General features: G+C 53.6%; 2 protein-coding genes across 17 annotated transcripts in view; one reads left to right on the top strand and one right to left on the bottom strand.

The window, feature by feature from the left end:
- The window catches only part of AIFM3 (AIF family member 3), a 50362-nt gene extending 44686 nt beyond the window's left edge, over positions 1 to 5676 (top strand). For 6 of the 14 annotated variants that reach the window (XM_086856666.1, XM_086856664.1, XM_086856657.1 and 3 more), the window contains 2 exons: positions 2661 to 2765; positions 4410 to 5676. In XM_086856666.1, coding sequence (XP_086712792.1) covers positions 2661 to 2765; positions 4410 to 4449 — 145 coding nt within the window. In that variant the 3' untranslated portion in view covers positions 4450 to 5676. Of the gene's footprint in view, positions 1 to 2660; positions 2766 to 3217; positions 3336 to 3906; positions 4083 to 4409 lie in introns of those variants that run through there. The other 8 variants (XM_086856661.1, XM_086856660.1, XM_086856654.1 and 5 more) reach the window with 3 other exon arrangements.
- Positions 980 to 22034, bottom strand: P2RX6 (purinergic receptor P2X 6). 3 transcript variants are annotated; one of them, XM_086856668.1, is made up of 13 exons: positions 21682 to 22032; positions 21433 to 21577; positions 21168 to 21239; positions 18083 to 18158; positions 17560 to 17653; positions 17196 to 17276; positions 16353 to 16494; positions 16070 to 16179; positions 14665 to 14758; positions 12977 to 13042; positions 12213 to 12290; positions 11463 to 11478; positions 8262 to 10511 (listed from the first exon to the last, which is right to left on the bottom strand). In XM_086856668.1, the coding sequence occupies exons 1-13, from the start codon at positions 21804 to 21806 to the stop codon at positions 10468 to 10470; spliced, it is 1143 nt and encodes a 380-aa protein (XP_086712794.1). In that variant the 5' UTR covers positions 21807 to 22032; the 3' UTR covers positions 8262 to 10467. The 3 variants fall into 3 exon arrangements, with proteins under 3 accessions (XP_086712797.1, XP_086712794.1, XP_086712796.1); XM_086856670.1 differs by lacking the exon at positions 8262 to 10511 and having other exon boundaries at positions 11066 to 11478; positions 21682 to 22034; XM_086856671.1 differs by lacking the exons at positions 8262 to 10511; positions 11463 to 11478; positions 12213 to 12290; positions 12977 to 13042 and adding an exon at positions 980 to 1020.
- Positions 22035 to 22041: the final 7 nt, after the last annotated feature.

The following is a 22041-nucleotide window of genomic DNA, read 5'->3' as shown; positions in this document are numbered from 1 at the left end:
ACTGAGCTTGAAGAGGTATGGAACTCAATGTATCACCCCAGAGATCCCCAGTGCTTACCCTGCTCCCCCTGGTACCTGCACACCTTGGGTAAACACCTCCTGCAGGGATGCGGCTCCAACTGGCACCTGGGGACCTTTACACACTGGATACAGCTCAGAGTGTGCTGGAACCTTGGTCAAAATTGCCTAAAGAGGTGGGTTTGTGACAAGGCACCACCTGTGCTGGGGAGACCTGCTATGAGAGTGTTCCCCTCCTGCAACTTTTCCACATGAGAGCTTTTTATCTCTTTATCTCAACCTAATTAGAAATGAAACATCAGGTTGCTTTAATCCGGAGGCCATTCAAAGGGAATGCCCTGAGCAAGGTGCATAATCCCTGTCCCGTGCCAGGGACCCATGCTTTGTGTGCCATGGTGGCTGCAAGGGACAGGGGCTGCCAGGGGACCTGGGCTTGGTGGGCAGCACTGGGGGTCCCTGATGAGCACTGTGTTGTTCTGCCACCCAGGAGGGTCTCCTGGAGATGGCGTGTGGGGGTCAGCCAGTATGTCCCCTGTTGCTTGGCTCCCTGTCTGTGGAAGGCCACTGGAGTATTTCTTTCTTTTTTGGTGGTGGTTCTTCTAGTTGGTGCTAATGCTTTTGGACTGAGGACAGTCCCAAGCTGACCATTTCCTCCTGCTTCCTTCTGCTGTGCCCACCCTGTGGTTTGGACCCTTCTCCTCCTGGTCCTCCTTAGTTTTTGAAGGAACTACTGGTGGCTCCCACTCCTACAGCCTGTCCTCAGCATTGGCTTTCACAAAAAGGCTTCTTTTGCCCCAGAGTTTGAAGAGGAAAGCTGTTTTGTGAGAGCTGTATAGAGGTCAATAAAAGGCCCTGTGCTGGGAGGTGTAGGGGACAGCATTCTGCAGATATTCCTATGGGACACTGCCTTCACAACAGACTGATGTCTTCCTGCCCCTAAGATCTTGGAGACCTTAGGGGAATTGTCTTCTTCATGGTTCCCCACCTCTGTTATGTTGAACCCTAAAAAGGAAGGGAAGACCATGTAAACAAATGCACTGTGCTTCCCTCTCCCCTCAGTCTTCACAAAGACTTCTGATTGCTCCAAATCCCAGGTTCAGGATGGGAATTCTCATTGTCTTTGAGGACCTTTTGAAAAAGAGGAATTCCTCCTGGCTTTCCCATTTATCTGACAAAGTGTTCAAGAGCCTGTGCTGATGCAGGATGCTCCAGCTCACCAGCACCTCATGAGTTACTTTGCAAAAGAAGCAGCTACCCCATGTCCTGCTGACAGAAATGTTTGGGCTGCATTCGCCTTCCTGGCTGGCCCCTTTGGGCACTGTCTGGGTTTGAGGCTCAGCCAGTGGGCAGCTGGTGGAAATACATCTGGTTCCTTAGCACACTTCAGTTATTCATTGCTTGGAACAGCATATCTCCCCCTGGTTTTGATGGATAGGTCTCTCCAACCACTTTGTGTTTCCCATCTGGGAGCTGACTCTGCTCAGGAAACTGCTCTTCTTTCTTTGCCATGAGTTATTGAGGAATGGGAGTTTTTGAAACTAAACAGTCTGTAATGGAGCTGCCCCATGGCTTTGTAAACAGGTGTGAGAGATGGCTTTAACTCCCATGGCTGCACAGGGCTGAAGAGTCCTCTGAAACATGACTTTTGCTCTCCTTGTCCTGGGAATTACCACACATCCCTCCCATCCCAGCTGCTCTTTGCTCTGTTGATCTCAGAGCACTTTGGCAGTGGATTTAAGAGCAGATCTTGGTTTAGTAGGTGCTTCTACTCTTCAGTTTATTCAAGAATATCACCAGAGTTTTAAATCTTACCCACACATCTTCCCTGATCTCACATTGTACATTCAATTATCTCTTCATGAGTCGAGCTTTGAAGGATTACGCTTGGATTGACCTTGGCAAACCCCAAATGAGAAGCACCCTTCTCATTTGCCAGTGACCTTTAGCCAAAGCTCCGCCAGCAGTTTTACATCCTCTTTCTTCTGCTTCATTTGTTTTCCACCCAGCCTTTGAGGCTGCATTTGGATTCTTCTAGCGGAACAGTCAGCCAACCTGGACATCCCATATACATAGGGACTTCATTGCTGGGGCTGTGGGACCCAGGGGTTGGACACCCCAGCTGTCCCAGTGTCCGTGGAGCAGCTCAGAGCAGGGCACTCTGCTCATTTGGAGGTGAGGATCTGGAAGGGGATGTGGAGCATCCTAAATGAGTGTTCCACAGGGAAATCCTGACCACCTACCTCTCTACTTCCTCCGCACAGGACAGCAGTGCAGGGATCACAGCTGGCCATTCTTCATGGTGTCCAGGTTTTTATCCACCATCAGATCTACCTTTGATGCTGTTATCCCACAGATGCCAGGGTGCCAGAGCTATCTCCATCACCCAGGCACTTTGTGATACTCACCACATCATCATGAACATCAGTGGGACCAGTGGGGTCTGCTGTGCCACTCTGTAGCCTCTCCTGATCCTTGTTCCAGCCACTAGCACAGTCCCTGTGGTACTCATACCTTGGGATCAGGCCTGGCTCTGGAGTGGGTGTTCCTCTTTGCCTCCCTCTTCTGTTCATCATGGTGGGTTTTGGGTGGTGGAGCTGTGGCCATCCAGGCTGCCCTAACTGCTCTGTTTTGCCTGGCCCTAGGAGCGACGAGGTGGTGGCTGTGGCCAGCATGAACTATGACCCAATTGTCTCCAAGGTGGCCGAGGTCCTGACTGCTGGCAGGACCATCCGGAAGCGTGATGTGGAGTAAGTAGACAGACAGTGGAACGTGGCAGTGTCAGGGCAGCAGCTAAGCACAGCCGTAGGGTGCTGGGCAGAGTTGAGCCTTTCCCACTCATCCCTCTCCATACCCTTCCATCCCCCCTGTGCTGCTTCCCAGCTGCCTCCAGGCCTGGCATCCCCCACACACAGGGGGTTTGTCTTAAACACCAGGACCCAAATCATTGCACAGACATGATGGGATGGGTGCCTGTGGGCACTGGCACATCATGTCTGATGCTGGGGTGCACCTGGGCATCCAGTCAGTCAAGGAGACCTGCAGAGAGGGACTGGATGTGTAGCCTGTGAATAACCCCTGATGCACAACCCAGCCCAGAGAGCTGGTGGTGCCAGGATGCCAGGCTGTGTCTCAGCCTCTGGTATCTTGGAGTGGAGCTCATAGGCAAAGGGCATTTTTCTCCCTTCACTTTGTTTTTAAGGTCATGCAGAGGAAAGAGCATAGCTTTGTGCTGAGGGTGGGTTCTGGAAGGCAAATGCCAGGGAGGTGATAACAGCTGGAAAGAAGCCTTTGGAGTGTGAATCAGAGCTGCTGAGGGTCCCTGTTGCAGGGGTGTTGCAACATCTGGAATAAAAACAGGTATTTTCAAAAGCTCAGGGAGAGGAGCACTCCCAACCTCCAGGCAGCTCTGAGCCAGCTCAGACTCCTTGGGCACTCCTGGGATGGGGAACATGTCGGGGGCCCCCCTCAGCTGAGACAGGGTTCATAAAATGACAGAATATTTTGGGTTGGAAGGGACCTTAAAGCCTGTCCAGTTCCACCCCCTGCCCCCTTCCCGCCCACTATCCCAGGTTGCTCCAAGCCCCATCCTACCTGGTCTTGGACCCTTCCAGGGATGGGGCAGCCAGAGGTTCTCTGCCCAGCCTGTGCCAGGGTCTTACCACCCTTAAAGGGAAGAATTTCTTGTGCCATCACCCCAGTTCACTGGGAAATGGTTGCTGGTGTCTCACTTTGTGCCACTTTGTGACTGGGAGGGAGGTGGTATCTTGTGGACATCCCAGGAATGGGGAGGATCTGTTGGCCCTGTGATGGGGCTCAGGGGCTGGAGGAAGCCAGATTAAACCTGAATGTCTTTTCTCTCTTTGTCTTCTGCTGCTTTCACAACTTTAGGCTGTTTGTCCGTCATGGCAAGTACGTTTGGTTTGGGGTCCTGAGTGTGCTGAATGTGAGGGGCTTGCACGACAGACAGCTAGCCCCCTGACTGGGTCATGTCTGTAATTCCCATGTAGGGACACTGGTTACATGGGGGGGTGTCTTTGTTTTGCACCCCTTCACATGGGGGTTAGGGCTGGAGCTGCCAGGAGCTACATCAGGCACAGATCCTGTTGGCTGGGATCTTGCTTGGCTGGGGGTTTGGTGGCTTTCCATGTATTTTCAGCTGAAGGGCTGCTTTTAAGTATAAATAAATAAAATATTTGAGCTCAGTTTTACACAGATTTGAGGATCTGCAGGTGACTTTTTGGACAGTTTAGTGACAGGTGAGTGAGGGCAGAGGAGGGAGCAGGGTGCTGGGATGGACACCAAGTACTAGACTAGCACTGAGGGACACTAAGAGCATTTGCCTGTGCATGTTGAGAAACCCCTCACAGCACTGTGGTTTTCCTCTCTTTTAGAACTGGAGACATGTCCTGGTTAACAGGGAAAGGCTCCTAACGCTGCTGATGGCTGCGCTCTCCTGACGCTGCACTCGCCATGGGAAGATGGGACAGCAGCTCCACGGCCTGGTGGGAACCCCATGGCTCAGCCATTTCCCTTTGAGACCTGGATGAACCTAGCATTGTGCACTGACCTTCCCAGGAGGATCTCACACAGCTCCTCTGCCCCTGTGCCTGCTGGGCTGGGGCTCTGCTGTTGCAATTGCTGTGGAATTCTGGAAAGGCAGGCCACAGAGAGTGTGGGGTTTGGCACTGGCAGTGGACATGGGCACCATATGGCTCCGGATGCTGCCATGGGGCTGAGGGTCCCCAGGAAGGTCTGAACCATGCACATCCCTCACCCCCATAAGCAGCATGAGTGCCTTTGGTTGCTCCTCTGCTTTCATGCATGATGCTCCTTTCAAAATTCCCTTTTCTCCCAGCAGAGCTCCAATGTGCATCCCTGTGGAGCCTGACATCTGCTCCCTTCCTGCATGGCTGCAGCATTTGCTACAGCTCTCCCTGTGCACTCCCACTCCAGGGAGCATCTGGGTGGGCCAGGAGATGGGGTTACACTGGGTAATCTCTGTGCAGCTGGTGTGTGTGTTGTCCAGGCTGGTCCTGTGCAACCCCACCAGCAGAGGTGGGTCCCTGTCTGTACTGAGGGTTCTAGAGCTCATCAGTCCCTGTCCCAGCATCACTTGTCCTAGAACAGCCAAGGGGATGGAGTGTGTTCCCTGTCTCCTGGGCTCAGTTTGGGCTGGAGCACTGGCAGCTCTTGGCCCATTCCTGGAGTGTGTAGCAGGGGTACCTGAGAGCTGTGATGGCTTAGCTGCAGCCCTGGGCTGAGTGACCACCCTTCCAGCCAACCTTGGGATATCTCTCCTTAATGATATCATGGGATCAGTGATGTTGCTGAGATGTTATTTGAGGAAAAGTAGCTGGGGAACGTTTCTGGTTGTCCATTGTCTGGCACTCGTCCAGCATAGTGACAAGGTTGCATTTCCCAGCCCAGTGCTCTGCTGTCCTGTTTCCTGCCCCATGCTGAAGAAGAGCCATGTCTTCAGCTCAGGAGTGGACCTGGCCAGCCACAGCCCAGTGTCCATCAGCCCAGTGGAGTAGGGGTTGAGGGTCTCCCTTGGGCTGACTCCTTCCCCAACACAGTGTTTTACCCTGAGTGCCAAACAAAAGGATTTATATTTTTAATTTGTTTCACCCCTATAAATTAAAGCAATACTATTCTTGGGGTCTGGGTCATTTCTGATTCTTTCTAAAATCTTGGGTCACCTCTGCAAGTTGGCCAGATTGTTCAAGCACCTCTTCTTTGGAGACTTCCCACCTGTGCCCAGCTCACTTGGATTTCCAGTCTTTCAGATCTCAGCTGGGTTGAAATGCACCAGTCTACCACATCTCTTTTTGGTCTCTCCTGGTTTCACTGCAAAGCTTTTCTCAGATGGAATGACCAGGAGGGACAGTAGCAGGATGTGCACACTCCAGCACAGTGATGAACAGGGACCATTATGTGTCTTCTGGATCCACAAAGCAATGGGAACTTGCAAGTCTCATCTTGGTTCCAAAAGGCAAATGTCAGTGTTTCTGTCCCGAGGTTCTCCTCTGAGGGCAAAGGTGGCTGGGACTGCTCAGGTCCCAGTGCCCCAGGCAGGGCTCTTCCAGAGTGGCCTAGGGCCATGGGCACTGCCCAGGTGGAGGCAGCTGCCCAGGTGCTGCCTCAGCTCTGCCTATGACCCACAAAAATCTGGCTTTGTATCTCGTGTCCTGCTGGTGGGAGAGTTGGACTTGGCTTTGGCAGCTCCCCAGGGGACCCAGCTGGAGTGGCACAGAGTGGCATTCCCTGGAGCTGTTTGTTTTCCCCAAGCTCTCTCATATTCTCCATACTGGCTGAGACTGACAGCTCCCCCAGCACGACTTTGCTACACTGAGGACACACTGACAGAGTGCTTTGTTTTTCAGGAAGATGCTTTTTGACCTCCTTTGCCTCTGATGGGGCCTCATCCAGTATTGGGTATGAGCTGAATAAAATGGGCATCATCCCCATGTTCACAGAGCTGAAGACCATTCAGGGGTTGAGGAAGGACCTTCTGCCCCAGTCTACAGCAACAGTGGGGGTAACAAGTCCCATTCCCTGCTTTTAATAGAGGAGCTATTTCAACCAGGGCTCGTAATATCACCCATGACACAAGAAATCCCAATCATCACTCTAGCTTTTCTTGGGACATATGCCAGGTCATGGGCAGGGCTGATGGCTCAGATAGGTATTACTCCTCTGCACAGGTGTGGGGTGGTGTTGATCCTGGGACCCCTTATCCAGTGGCTTGGTGAATGCTTCCCAGTGGCAAGTCTGTCCTGGAACTGGGCAAGGCTGGGTTGTGTTCTCTGTCACCTTTCCAGGCACATCTTGCAACCTCTCATGCCAGGACAGAAAATTTCTCTTCTTAAGAAAACTGCCTGTTCCCATGAGGAATGAGAGCCCAGCTGGGGCACATACAATGACCCCCAGCTGCACTGCCCCATCTCACCAGACTGCCCAGGTATCATCTTGGTTGCTCACCTTGCCTGCCCATGCAGACTTGATGGCCGCAGATCCTGAGTTCTCTACCAGCTCCTGCTTGGATTCTGGGCTGTGCCTTGTCACCCTGCCCATGCCTCACCTGTGTGCTTGCAGGTTGGGATAGCTTGGGGGACAACTGGGGCTTTGCTTCTGCCCCACTCAGGTGAGACCCCACCTGCTGCCCCAGTCCTAGGCCCCAGCACAGGAAGGACCTGGGGCTGCTGGAACCAGTCCAGGGGAGGCCATGGAGATGCTCCAAGGGCTGCTCTGGAGCTAGGCTGGGAGAGCTGGGGGTGCTCACCTGAAGAAGGCTCCAGGGAGACTTCAGAGCCCCTTCCAGGGCCTAAAGGGGCTCCAGGAGAGCTGGAGAGGGACTGCGGACAAGGGATGGAGGGACAGGACAAGGGAAGGTTGGGATACTGGGAAGATGGGATGCAGTGAAGAAATTCTTCCCTGTGTGGGTGGGCAGGCCCTGGCACAGGGTGCCCAGAGCAGCTGGGGCTGCACCTGGATCCCTGGAAGTGTTCAAGGCCAGGATGGATGGGGTTTGGAGTACCTTGGGGTAGCAGAAGGTGTCCCTGTCCATGGCAGGGGGTGGGATGAGATGACCTTTAAGGTCTCTTCCAACCAAAACCATTCTGTGGTCCTACAACTTCAGCCAATCAGGTGTTGGTCTAACCATGCTTTCAGCCCCAGATGGTTTGGTTTCGGCAGCATATGGCAGTGAGCTCTGCAATTTCATTTTAGCTATATCTAGGAAAAAAATCATCTTTCTTTGGTTTCTTGTGTTCCTTGACACAAGGACCCCATTAACAGCACTTACTCCCACTATTTGAGGCAGCTTCTCTGATGCACCTTATGGGAGGAGTTGGAGGCTGAAGATCATGAGGTGAGACCAGATCTGTAGGGTAGAACTGACATTTACAGAGTATGTTCAGAGAAGGCAACCATGCTGGCTGGAGCCCCAGGAGCAGCTGAGGGAGCTGGGAAAGGGGCTCAGCCTGGAGCAAAGGAGGCTCAGGGGGCCCTTGTGGCTCTGCACAACTCCCTGCCAGGAGGGGACAGCCGGGGAGGGTCGGGCTCTGCTCCCAGGGAACAGGGACAGGAGGAGAGGGAACAGCCTCAGGCTGGGCCAGGGGAGGCTCAGGTTGGATATTGGGAAAATTTCTTCATGGAAAGGACAGTTCAGCTCTTACACAGGCTGCCCAAGGCAGTGGTTGAGTCTTCATCCCTGGAAGCGTTCAAAAAATGTGTAGATGTAGCACTAGCTACTTTAGTAGTGGCCCTGGCAGTGTTGTGCTAATGGTTTGACCTCATGATCTTAGAGGGTTTTTCCCACCTTAATCTGTGATTTTAAACTTGAAGTTACTGAAGAACTTTTCCCTGCCATTCACCTCTGGCTCAACCACCCCCTAACATGTCATCCCCCACTGCCCTCCCTAGCACCTCTGAGCCTGGATGGGGCTCAGGGAATTCACAGTGGTGGTTAAATACTCTGTGAACCTGGAGGCCTTGAAGAAGCATTTCAGGGGAAGAGAACCATGCTCTCATGAGGCATCCTCATCTGTCAGGGGTCTTTGAGCAATATTTGTGTTGATAGAGCCTGGCTGGGAGAGGGTGCAGTTGCTGCAAGTCACGGTGGCAGATACAACCAGCCGTCACCCCCTAAAGGTGCTGCAGAGGGGAGATGCTCTGTGACTTGTGATTTCCTTGCAACTCCATCTTGTGATTCCTGCGTGGGCTTGGTGTTTGAAGGTCCCTTCCCCAGATCCACCTTCCAGCTCAGCAACCCTGTCCCCAGGGAGCCAATGGGCGTCTTGCCCTGCGCATTAGCCTGGCCTGTCATCTCATTGATTCCCTCCTGGCTAATCCCAGCTGAGCCGGGCTGGGGTGAGCAGGGCTCAGCTGCTGTCCATGGCTGCACCCACCCCGCTGCCCCCCAGCCTGCGCCGGGGCTTGGTGGCCTTCAGTGGCTCCCTCTTCATCAACAACAAGACGTGGGATAGTGGCACCGCCCACACCTACCAGCCAGGTACGGGCAGAAGGGCTCTGCAGAGGGGGCTTGGGAACAGGGGCTGTCCATCACTGTGACCCTGCTCAGCACATCACCAAAGCACCTGGGTGCCTCTGAGGCAGCAGCACCCACCAAAGAGGGGAGCAAAAATAAGAACATTTGCTGCAATCAGCTGTTTGTGGGACCCAGGGTCTGTTGCTCCCCTCTGCAAGCTGTGAGGGACCCCAGGGGCAGGGGGACCTCAGGGCTTGTGAGCAGCCTGCTCATCCCTGCTTGTCCTGCCTAGCTCACGAGGTGTTGTCCAGCCTGCCCCTCCAGATGATGCTCTACTTCAACGTCTACTACTTCCCAGTCTGGTGCCTGGCTGAGGGGATTATGTTGCACCTGAAGGTACCATCCCATGGGGCATGCAGGGATGGGGGGAGCTGCTCCTGCCAACTCTCCCTGGGCTTGGGTGGGGGACAATGTGGGCAGGGGATAGAGGAGCCTCTTCAGAATTAATGGATCCCCAAAATGCCCTGATCCCCATGAGAAAATATTGTTCATCTCTGCTAGAGATGAAACTCATGAACTAACAAGGCAGGAATGGTTAACATGGTTGGGAAGTGTAGGCAGAGCTAGGCACCAGCATGGTGAGAGCTGGCAGAGCACGGAGAGCTGGGTATGGAGAGGAGGGCACAGGGAGCTGGGCATAGAGAACAGGGAATGGTGCACAGGTAAAGGGAAACTGGGCATGGACAGCTGGACTCGGACAAGGCTGTGCCCCCATTACAGTACCACCTGCTGCCTTGGCACTACCAGTTCCTGCTGGTCACAGCCTTCCTAATCCTCTCACTGGCTGAGGGCTCCCGCCTCTACCTGGGCTACCTGGGGAACCTCCAGGAGAAGGTAAGCACTGCCTGCCCTGGCCACAAAGGCCCTTGTGCTTAGTGAGGATCAGCCCAAATGGGAGAACTGGACGTCCCCTCCCTTAGGACCATTGTCCATCATTGTCCTTCCTCTGGAGTTATACCTGGAGCTGTCCCAGAAGGGAATCATGGGTGCAGGCATGACCTGGAGAGAGGGAATGAAGGGGACCCATTTGCCCTCCTGCTGTATCTCTCCTGTGTTACCCTTAAGTACTGGGGGGGGGTTGACAGCATCTGACCAAAGCTCCATGTGGCAGGGACATCCCTGGTTCCTGGGTGCCAAGGCCAGCAAAAGCTGATGCAGGAAGCTCCAGGGGCACAGAGGGTCCCCCCAGCCCACCACTGCCTCCTCTCATCAGGTTCTGATCCTGCAGGTGCCCGAGCTGGCTGGATTCCTGCTCCTCTCCTTCCTGATCCAGCTGCCCCTCCTGCTCTTCCTGCTGACAGACATCCAGGTCATCCACTTGCCGCTGGAGGTGCCCATGCACAGCTTGTTCCTGGTCTTCCTCCTCCTTGAAATGGTGGCTGCCTTCCTGGCGCTGAGGATCATGACCAAGCAGCTGGCGGCACAGTTTTACCTGCGGCAGTTCCTGGAGGGTGGGGGGGAGCGGCTGGAGCTGGAGGGCACAAGGGGACAGGCAGCCGAGATGGCGTGGTGCTGCAGGACCCCTCCACCCCACACAGCTGGTCCTGGCAGGGAGCATTAAACAGGGTCAAACCCGCAGACACTGTTTCTGAGCTTTGTGGAGCCCCCAGAGGCAGCACCCAGGCACAGCATAACTGACCCTTGCCCTGCACCAGCCAACACAGCCTGGGGAAAGTGGGATTGAGGGCTCAGCACCTCTGAAATGCTCCAGCTTACCCCAGGGCTGTGCCTGTCCTTGCTGAGCATCAGCCCTGGAAGGAGGCAGGAACTAGGGCGCAGGAACCACTGCACACCCCTAGGAAGTACCAGCCCAGGGCTGTAAATTTAAGCTAGGCCCCTAAACCCTCCCTGAACTTCCCAGGGGGCTTCTGAGAATCCAGGTGGCCCACATGAAGCCATCCTAGCTGGAAGCTTGCAGGGTGCCGCGAGATGCAAGAGCAGCAGCACTCCACAAGCTTACAGTCCCTCCAAGGCTAGAGACAGAGCAGAGCCTCCTACTGCTTCCAGAACAGCTTTATTCCATCACATCCCTGTTTTTCAAGGGAAATCAAGGCCCATGGCCATTGGAACATGGAGAAGTGCAAAATTCTTTAAGCCTGTTGTGCCAAGCAGGATCAGCTGCTCCCCAGCACACTCTGGTTCTGGGGCAGCTCTGCTCCAGCACCAGCTGTCAGTGCTGTGTGCTGCCACTGGGATGGCTTTGTGCTCCAGGAGCCAAGAACTGCTGCTGCTGCCAGTGCTTCTCCAGGAAAGGCAGACCTTAACTCCGGCCGTGCCAGGACTGGCCCACCTCCACCAGGGCTCCCCCATCATATCTACCTGGAGGTGGCTCTGGAGGGAACGGTGTTTGTGGTGGAGCATTCCCAATGTCCCTAAGCTGTGGCCCCAGGCTTACCTTTAGGGGGTCTTGCCTGCAAAATGAACAGGGACATCAGTATACAGCAGCCATGGAGGCAGCCCAGGTGGTCCTTGGGTACTCTGCTTAGTTCCATGCAACCAGATTCACCAGGACCCTCACTCCACTCTGGATTTGAGATCAGGCATTAGGAAAGTTTCCCCCCCTGCCCCTGCATAGGATGGTGCAGCTTTGGGACAGTTCACCAGGAGATGGGGAATCTCATGCCTCAGAGGCTTCTAAGATTTGGCCAGAAAAAGCTGGAGATGACCTGAGGCAGGGCTGCAAGCTCTACTGGTCTGTAGGGGCCTCCCTGTGATTCCCTGATTGACCAGGGCAGTGAATTTCCACAATGGAATCATGCTTGGCACATAAACCTGTCAATGAACCACAGAACAGAATGTGCACTAAGAGCTGGTGTCTCTGTGCAGAGAGTTCCAACAGATTCCATTTGGAAGAGGGTGAAAAAGCATGAAGCTGGGTTGGTTTTCCAGGTAAGGTCCCCATGGCAACCCACTGATGTTTTGACAGTAGCTGAGGTTATGGTGCAACTTTCCCTGACCCTTGGCACCAGCTGGATCCCTCTCCCAGTTCAGACTGGCAACCAAGCCCAACAGTTGGAGACTAAGAGCTGCTCCACTAGGTTTTTCCTGGTCTTGGGAACTGAGTTGTAACCAAAAGGCAGAAAATCATTAAATCCAAAATGATTCACTTCAAAACCTCCTCTCCCCCATATGGTCCTATCCTTACCTCCTCAAACTTCCCCTTCCAATAAAGGTCAGCCTTTGCATCCAGGTAGAGCAGAACCAGGTCACAGATTATTGTAGCCTGGAGATAAACAAACATTGAAGACAAGGAACTTTCCACAGGAATGCCTGGCTTTCCATCCTGGCTCCTATGGAACCCTGCAGCCAGCTGTGAGCATTTGCTGGGGCAGTGAGCCAGCCCTGCCTCCAGCCACCTCCACTGGCTCCTCTCTGACCCAACCCAGTCCCAGGAGGCCAGACAGGATCCCCAGGCTGCAATGGATGGACAGGGAGGGCTGTTCCAGCACCCTCACAGTCACATATGGACTGGGATGAGCATGTCAGTGAGGAAGGGGGGGCAGGTGGGGGACCTCCCTGTTACTCTGCTGGAAGGGTAGAGCCAGAGAAGGGCTCTACAAGGGGCTGCTCCACCATAGTGACAGGACACTGGGTCCCTTCTGAGTCAGAGGAGAAACAGAGAAGAGCTGCTCTCTCCTGCTGACAGCATCCCAGTGATACTCTGCCCCAGGATTCACACAAAAACATGACCTCCATAGGATGTGACCATGACAGCACTCAAGATCCCAATCCAGTGGTGTCATTACTAATGGTCACAGGGAGACCTGAGCTGACATCATGCCAGACCATCTCCCCTCTGTGCTGGCTGGCACTACGGAAGCTTTGTGCCCAGGCAGGCAGGGAAACAATTGAGAAGTGGCAAATCCCAAGCCACAGATGGAAGAAAAAGGGTGTATCGAGAGTACTCACAGCACCAAAGAAGGCGATGCTGGTGCCAAAGCTCACGGCAGTAGGAACAATGCTGAACTTCCCAGCCTGGTGAGAAACAGTGGAGGGGTAAGAGAGGGTGGAGAGTGGTCAGAGGGGTGAGAAGGTTGTGGACTGAGCCATGTGGGGCAGTGTGCTCAAAATCAGGAGGTGCTTGGAGGATGCAGGGATATTTCCCCATGCCCATTTGTAGGAACTGCTGTTGTGCTGACTCCAACCCCCTTAGGCTGTCAAAGAAGGAACAGAGGTGCCTGATGACCTGGAAGCAGCAGAGGTTACTGTGACCCACTTGCTCCTGCAGGCATAGCAGGAACCTCCCTCTTGCTGCAGCTGCCACCCATGGAGCCACATCCCAGCAAGCACAACTGTGGTGTGATGTGTCCCTCCCTTCAAAAATGAGTCTGGTGATTTCCCTTCTGGCTGTTCTCTCCTGCTTCACAGCTCCTGTTCTCTCCTGCTCTCTCAGCCTAGAGGTGGTACACCCTCTCCTGCACAGTATGCTTCACCTTCTTCAGGTGCAAAGGGCACTGCTGAGCACAAAAGACTAGCTGTGAACATCTCTCAGTGGAGGAAGTGCTCTCAGCACAGGCTTCCTCTTTGGAAAGCTAAGCACTGAATTTGTGACTGATGCTGCACAGGGTAGCATCAACAATCATAGAAACATGGAATAGTTTGGGTTGGAAGAGACCTTAAAGCTCATCTCATTCCACCCTCTGCCATGGACAGGGGACACCTTCCATTATTCCAGGCTGCTCCAAGTCCTGTCCAGCCTGGCCTTGGACATTTTCAGGTATGGGGCAGTCACAGCTTATCTGAGCACCCTGTGTCTGGGCATCATCACCCTTAACAGGGAACAATTCCTTCCCAATATTCCATCTCTCCCTGCCCTCTGCCACTGGGAAACCATTTCCCTGTGTCCTGTCCCTCCATCCCTTGTCCCCAGTCCCTCTCCAGCTCTCCTTGAGCACCTTTAGGCCCTGGAAGGGGCTCTGAGGTCTCCCCGGAGCCTTCTCCAGGTGAGCACCCCCAGCTCTCCCAGCCTGGCTCCACAGCACAGGGGCTCCAGCCCTTGAGCATCTCTGTGCCCTCCTCTGGGCTCACTCTAGCAGCTCCAAATCCTTCTGGTGTTGGGGACACCAGAGCTGGAGGCAGCACTGCACCTGAGCAGGGCAAAGAAGCAGAATCTCTACCTCCTGCCCACACTGCTGGGGATGAGTCCAGGACATGGACAATTTCTGGGCTCTCAGTGCACATGGCTGGGGAATGTCCAGCCTTGGTCATGCAACACCTTTTCCCTCTGAGGATACTTTTAATCAAGAAGGGATTAATTGTCCAGGTTCATTAGAGTTCAGGTTGATCTTTCTCAGCGTACTCCCACCATAAGATCCTCAGAGAGACACCTACAAGCCCAGACCAGCCCACCTTGCCTACTGAACAATTCACAGCCCTCATGTCAGACCCTCAGAGAGGGAAGTCTCCCTCCTCAGGGCGTTACCAAAAGGTTTTTCTTCAAATGGGAGAGACTGTTTTCTCCTGCTCTGGTTAGGAAATTCTGGAAAGAGGTGAAGAGCTCACCCAGGTGGGGAGAAGTGATGGTAGCAGAAACGATGGGGGTAGAGTGGAAGCAGTGGTGCGAGGAGTCAGCCCTGGGGCTGAGGAGCTCACAGTACCTGGCCGTGCACGGAGAGGTCAAAGCGGATCCCATAGAGTTTCAGCAGGTTTCGGTACAGCTGCCGCTGCGAGCCCCAGTAGTAGGAGGCAGTTCTGTGGGAGATGGGCATGGCTCAGCAAGGTAGCTCCATGAAGGCAGGGAGGGAAGTGGCTGCTAGTGCCAAAGGATTGCTGGGCTGGTGGGTTCCTGGGTGTCCTCCAGGCTGGGAACTGGGCATACATGTGCAGCAATGGCTTGCTGGCACCAACAGCTGGGCATCAGCATCCCCTCAGCACCCAATCTGGGTCACTGGGAGCATGCAGCTCTCAGTGTGCCCAGTTCAGGTGGGGACAGCCACATTACCTTCTCTCAGGCAGGTAATGCCCTGCTCAGCTCCAAACACAACAGAGCTTTGAAGTATGGGAACTGCCACAGCATCCCTGTACTGACAGGCCCTGCCCTGAGTTACCATTCTTTGTTGCCTTGGAATCACTGAATCATTGGAAAAGGCCTCTGAGATCATTAAGTCCAGTTAACCCAGCACTAACCCATGTCCACCATGTCCAATGTGCCACATCTACACAGCTTTTAAATCCCTCCAGGGATGGAGACTCCACCACTGCCCTAGGCAGCTGGACCAGGGCTGGACAAACCTTTCAGTGAAAAGATTTTTTCTAACATCCAATCTAAACACTCCCTTTAGTGCAACTTCAGGTTGTTCCCTCAAATAAGGCTCCTTGTTGCCTGGGAGCAGAGCCCGACCCTCCCCGGCTGTCCCCTCCTGGCAGGGAGTTGTGCAGAGCCACAAGGGCCCCCTGAGCCTCCTTTGCTCCAGGCTGAGCCCCTTTCCCAGCTCCCTCAGCCGCTCCTGGGGCTCCAGCCCCTTCCCCAGCTCCGTTCCCTGCCCTGGACACACTGCAGGTCTCTCTTGTCAGGAGAGGCTCAGATCTGCCAGGACTGGAGGTGCCCCAGCAGGGCCAGCACAGGGAACACGCACTTTTCCCTGTGCTGCCATATCAGGGCTGGCACAGATCAGGTACCTTTGGCCTTCTTGCTCACTTGGGCACACCTGGGCTCATGTTCACCTTCAGGTCCTTTTCTGCCTGCAGCTTTCCAGCCACTCTGCCCAGCCTGGAGCATTCCATGGGGTTGTTGTGAGCCCTGTGCAGGATCTGACACGACCTTATTTAACCTCATACCATTGACCTCAGCCCATGGATCCAGCCTGTCCAGTTCCCTCTGTACAGCTTCCTGCCCTCCAGCTGGTCCACACTCCCACCCAGCTCAGTGTCATCTGTGAACTGACCAAGGCAAACTTGCTGTCCCTGCTGCTCCTTTCAGAACATCCATCAGAACTGAAATCTCTGAAAACTGCCATGTGCTGATCTCACAGGCCTGTGTAGCCACTGTCCCAGCATCCTTACCTGAAATTGTACCTCCTGTCCTGCAGGCTGAAGGAATACTGTGGCTGGCACTGGGTAGCGGGGTGGTCCAGGTCGCAGTTCCACTCAATAAGAACTCTGATGCTTCCTCCCTGCAAAACACATTTTACTCCAGGAGAAGCATGGGATCAGATTGGCTGTCATTAACTGTTCAGACATTCCCAGATCACATATTCCCTTAGCACTTCAGGTCAATCCTCTGCTTCTTGCTCACATCCTTGAGGAATTTTGAGTTACCTTCCATAGTTAAATAAAAAACAAGTACCAGCAGTGCGAGGTCTCCAAAGTTCTCTCCAGCTGCCTCCACCATGTCACGGACACGGAACACAGGGCAGGAGGGGTTGAAGACTGGATCATATGTGCAGCTCTTGAAATAGCTGGAGTCAGTTGTTTGTAAAGTGTTGCACCTGAGACAGGAGAGGAGGGGGGGCAGGGGTGTGGGAGGTAATGGAGCCCAGCTGTGGGACTGCAAAGGGGACCCTCACATTGGATTGGGCCCACCAGTGCATTGGTGGGGGGACAGTCAATGCCTTGCCTAAAGCCTCAGATGGAGAAAAAACAGCCCAGAGGAATCTCCCATGGAGTTATTCTCTATAGCAATGTGCCATGACATTTCCTTCCACCTCTTTGCACTCCTTTGTTTCTTCCCAGCACCCAGCTCTAGTCACTGCTAGGGTTAACACCAGGGACAGTTCATGCCACATCCCCTGCCACAGTAGGGCAGGACAGTCAGTGTGCTGGGGCTGTGGGGCCTTCTGTGAAAGCACTTTGCAAGGACTAAAAGAAAAAAAATATTAGTTTCATTTCCAAATGAGAGTTTAGGAATTGGCTGGCCTTATCCAGCTCTTCGCAGTGCTCTGCATGGGCAAATGGACACCAATCCCTTTCTCTGAGGTCCCCATCCCACTGCTCTTAGAGCTGCACACCCAGCACACCTGCAGTGACCTCTATTCACCTCAAAACCTGTCCTGCTCTAACTGGCCCAGCACTACCTGCCCTGGGTGCCATTGGCTCCACGAGTGCTTCAGCTCCTCAGCCCCATGACAGGCTTGGTGCCAAGGCTGGACCAGGCTGCATGCTCAGCCCAGCTGGAAAGTACTGTACTTACTTGGAGAAGTTAAATTTGGTGAAGTGGACAGTATTTTTTATAAAAAGAGTGAAATTCTCTGCCTCAGCCAGAAGTGGTTTCCTAGAAAACAACCACCAACAAAGTCATGTCTTGCACAGTGGTCAAGGCCCCATTTCCTGATCCCTGCAACCCGATCTCCTGCAACCCCAGAATTTTGGCTACAATGGACAGGTGCAAGAAATGCTCTTAGGTGAAGTCCTCTGACTTTAACTGACAAGAAGGTCAATGTCAGAGGTCTCCCTGAGCCTGGCTGCCCCTTGGGCAAGTATGGTCAGACTCCTGGTAATGCAGAGGGAGGGAGCCAAAGCTCCCAATTATCTGCTGTCTCCTCATGTGTGATTACCTGGGCAGGGTGCCATTCTCCACAGGGCACCAGCCATAGATCTCACAGGTGGAATGAGTGGTGTTGAACATCAAACACTTCCCAGTTTTTATGCCTAGAAAGGAAACAATATAAGACAGGCTGAGAGAGTTGAGGTTGATCACCTGGAGAAGACTTTGGAGAGACCTCAGAGTCCCTTCTAGTGCCTAAAGGGGCTCCAAGAGAGCTGGAGAGGGAATTGGGACAAGGGCCTGGAGGGACAAGATAAGGGGGAATGGCTTCCCAGTGGCAGAGGCAGGTTGAGGTGGGGTGTTGGGAAGAAATTCTTGACGGTGGGTAGGCCCTGGCACAGGGTGCCCAAAGCAGCTGTGGCTGCCCCTGGATCCCTGGAAGTGTCCAAGGCCAGGCTGGAAAGGACTCAGAGCAACCTGGGATAGCAGAAGGTGTCCCTGACTATTGCAGGGGGTGGAACTGGATGAGCTTTAAGTTCCATTTTAACTCAAACCATTCTAGGTTTTTGTTTCTTTAGCAAAACACCCAGTACCATTGCCATGAACCACAGGGTTTCCCATGGGACAATCTGCATCTTCTTTGCACATCCCGTCGAGGACAGAGGGGCTCTGTGAGGGACAGAGAGAAGTGCTGTCACTGTGTTGTGCAGCTACCTGAGGCCATGATGTCACTCCCCCCCATTGCTGCACTGCTGCTCCTGCATCTCCAAGTGCTTCCCACATAGTTAGAGATGAACATTCACCAGCCTCTAGCCAGTCAGAAGAGAGGCATGTCCAAGGGGCAATCCTTCCTCTCCAGAGCACTTGTGTCCTACTGCTCAGTGGCAGAGGAAGCCTCAGGAGCTACCTCAGACCTTTCAGATGGAACTGGGAACCAGCACTGAGAGATTCAGGAAGGCCCTAATGACTGAGCCCATTAAACACCTTGTAAAGTATGATGAATTCCCCGGGGGAGAGCTTAGTAGACCCTAAATCCAGCATAACACAAGTTTTACAAGAGACAGGAACAGCTTAATCCTTACTCTGGACCTACCTGATTGTCAGGAGCAGTAAAAACCTCTTATTCAAACACAGAGAGATGATGGTAATTGGGGAAATACCACTAACACCTCCCCTAGCTACCTCAGGCCATGACAGGAATCACCAGCTCATCAGAAACCCACCTCCCCCAAGCCCTGGGGGGCTCAGAGGCCCAGATGCAGGAGGGGAATCCTCAACTATGGAGTAAAAAGTGAGGTTCTGTTCAGGCCTTCCCCAAGCTGCCCCAGGACAGCCTCAGCCCCTCATTCAGGTGTAAAACCCACCAATATGATCTGAGAGGAGCAGTATCTTTGGGATGGGTGGGGTCTGAAGTCATTATGGGATGCAGGAGAACATCTGGCAATTGCCCAAGGTGTTTAGGGAATGGGCTATGTAGGGGAGGAAGAGAAGGCATGGAAAGGAATGAACTTGGTAGTCTGAAAAGGAAGACAAACATTGGAACATAAAGGGATAAAAGGATGCAAAGACTTAAGTGCATGTACAGCTGTTGAAACAGTTTGGCTCACATTTGGTGCTGCCTCTGGCCACACACACTCCAAAGCAAGCACCAAATACTCTGGTTGTCAAGAATATTAAGATGATTCAAACTCCCTGCAAAGCCAAAAGCTGCTAAATATTCAAAGCTTTCCAAATATGAATGTCATCTACAGCCCAAATGCCAGGAACAGAGGAACTCTTGGAGACCAGCACAGGATGTAGGCTGGGATACGCACCAACACACACCCCAGCTCTGGAATGAAATCCTCAGCTCTGTGTGTCCTTGGCTTGCACACTGCCAAGGACACACCTCTGTGGTGCCTGTGGCTGCCTGTGAGAACCCTGAAATGTCCTACAGCACTTGTCTTCCTCCCTGCTGGGACTTTAGTAGTTCTCAGCATTTTAAAGATGGATCATTGGTACCATTTTCCCCAATCCAAGCCCAGTGTTTCTCCTCCCCTGCAGCATTTGGTCACAGCAGGAGCTAAAGGGAGCTAATGCAATTGGTGCTTGGCTTAGGTACAAAGTGCCAGCAGTGGTTCAGTTTAAAGGACATTTACTCCCATCTGCTGAGCTGGGTCCATCCTGGGAGAAGGAGCTGGCCTGACTCCAACTTTAAAAGGAAGATTTCTACCAGAGAACATATACCATTAGGTGCTGGCTAGCTGGAAAACCATCTAGACCTTGTGCTCTGCTCCTCCTAAAAACAGGACACTAAGATGGGTATTAGTCCTGCAGGGAGTTATCAAGGAAACATGACACAGGTATCCATGGAGTGTGTGCCAAGGCATCCACTTGTTCAAGGGCAGCAGAAAGCCTGGAATGGTCATACAGTGCCACCACACAAAGAGTTCAGAGCTGGAGAGGCCCCCTGTTCCCTGTCCTGGCCACCACAAATAGTTCTGGTAGAACACGTGGATACACATCTTGGCTCATGAAGGTATGAGAGAGAGCAAGTGCAGATGTGCTGCAGAGCGCTATTTATTGTCCTGGGGTGACTTTATGATGCTGGTATCCCCAGTCGCCTGTTCTGTTTATGTTACATATGTAAGTTCAGCACCTTTAAGACTGGCTCTGAGAGCAAACAGGGAGAAAGAAGAAGCACACAGCTTGTTTTCAGAAATGGCACTCACTCAGAAACGGCATGCTTCTCTGGACTGCATTGTCTGCAGCATGGACAGACAGCAGGACAGAGCTCTCCTTTGCTTTTAGTTAGTTTTTAGCTAGCTGAGACAGAGAAGTTCCCCAGACTGTTTATTTTCCTTTTTTCTTGGATCTCTTCAAACCTGCACTGGACTGAAAACCCAGACAAACCCCAGGAACTCACGCCTGTGGCCCACCAGGGCCTGGGCATGGGCACTTTCCAGCACCAGAGGAACTGATAAGAGACTGAGCGAGCTGAGCTACACCCCATGAAAAGGACTCTTCTGGATTTGCCATCTCTTTGAACATTGAGAGGTTTTATTTTTTAATATTATTCAATTTCTGTTAAATAAACAGTTTTTTCCACTTTTCTCCAAGGAAGTATTTTTCCTGAACCAGTTGGGGGAAGAGCCGCTTGAATTTGCTTTCTGGAGGGACTCCATTAGGAGGTTTTCTCCCAAATTTGCCCTAAACCGGGACAAATACAGTTACTGGTGTCCAGTGTGGGACCTGAGAAAGTGGAAAAAGCCTGTACCAATTGCATTTTGGTTGTACTTACTCTGTATTGGGATAAAGCAGTCAGTAACCATGTTGCTTGAATTCATAATGTCTCTCAGGATGGAGGCCTTCATGCAGTTCTGGTCCCTAGGCTTCTCTGAGGTTTTAATACCTTTCTGGTCCCTAGGTTTATTTTCTTTTCCAGAGATAGCTCCAGTATTGTCCCTAACATGTAGCTTTTACAGTAGAGTGGCACAGATTAGAATAGCTATTGTGCTGGGATTGGTGAAAATGATTTATAGGAAGTGAAGCAGTGAGAATGAGGGAAATCAGGTTTTGTGGGAATATAAATCCATTTTTCCCTTTTATCTGGTCTTCCACTGGGTTCCACTGAGCAGCAGGACCACTCCGTCCGTCCCACCCCTGTGAGGCCAGGCTGAGGCAGGTCCATTCACTCACCTCAGGGCAGGTGCCTTGGGCTTGCTGGATCGTGGCAATGAAATTAGTCACCAGGAAAAGCACATTTTCTCCCTGGGAAGCAAGAAGGCGCTGTCAACGGGGGCTGACACTAGAGTGGGTACAAGGGGACGCCCTGTGACACCAAGGGTGGAACAGGCACTAATGGCTTTGCCAGGGCTTATTGGACGCCAGCGGTACCTGCGGCATCCCCTTGCCAAGACAACTGACTGTATGTGTGACCTCCCCGCCCGGGGCCCGGCCGTACCTGCGGGGGCCAGGTGAGATCCGCAGCGTCCCAGAGCCGCCGGCCCGCGGCCTCGGCGGCCACCGCCCCCTTCACCTTGGTGAGCACGGCGACACGCGGGGCCGCGTCGCGTTCCTGGTACCCCTTCCGCAGCAGCAGCACCCACCTGCGGAGGGGCGGGGGGCTCTCAGGGACCCCCGGCCGGACCCGAGGGCTGGGGGGTGTCCCTGCCTCAGCACGGACCGGCCACCCCGAGGGCAGGGTGCCTACCCCAGCAGGTAGCCAAGCGCGCTCAGCTGCAGCAGCCGGTGCAGCAGCCCCACCCGCCGGTTCCGTGTCAGCGAGAACTTGGCAGTCTTGTAGTCGAGCAGGGACCCGCAGGGTGGGCCCGGCATGGCGGCAATGAGGGGAAAGGAGGGCACGGTGAGGACAGCGGCACCGGGAGTGAAAGGCGGGCAGGAGAAGGAAAGGCGGGCACGGTGAGGACAGCGGCACCGGGAGTGAAAGGCGGGCAGGAGAAGGAAAGGCGGGCACGGTGAGGATAGCGGCACCGGGAGTGAAAAGCGGCCCCGGGGCCAGCGGCCGCGGTCACTGCGCGCCCGGCACTGCCCGCCTTCCCCGCCCCCCGCG

This window comes from Cyanistes caeruleus, chromosome 18, assembly GCF_971803275.1.
Source record: "Cyanistes caeruleus chromosome 18, bCyaCae1.hap1.1, whole genome shotgun sequence".
NCBI classification, from domain to species: domain Eukaryota; kingdom Metazoa; phylum Chordata; class Aves; order Passeriformes; family Paridae; genus Cyanistes; species Cyanistes caeruleus.
This window is presented reverse-complemented; position numbering and strand designations above follow the sequence as displayed.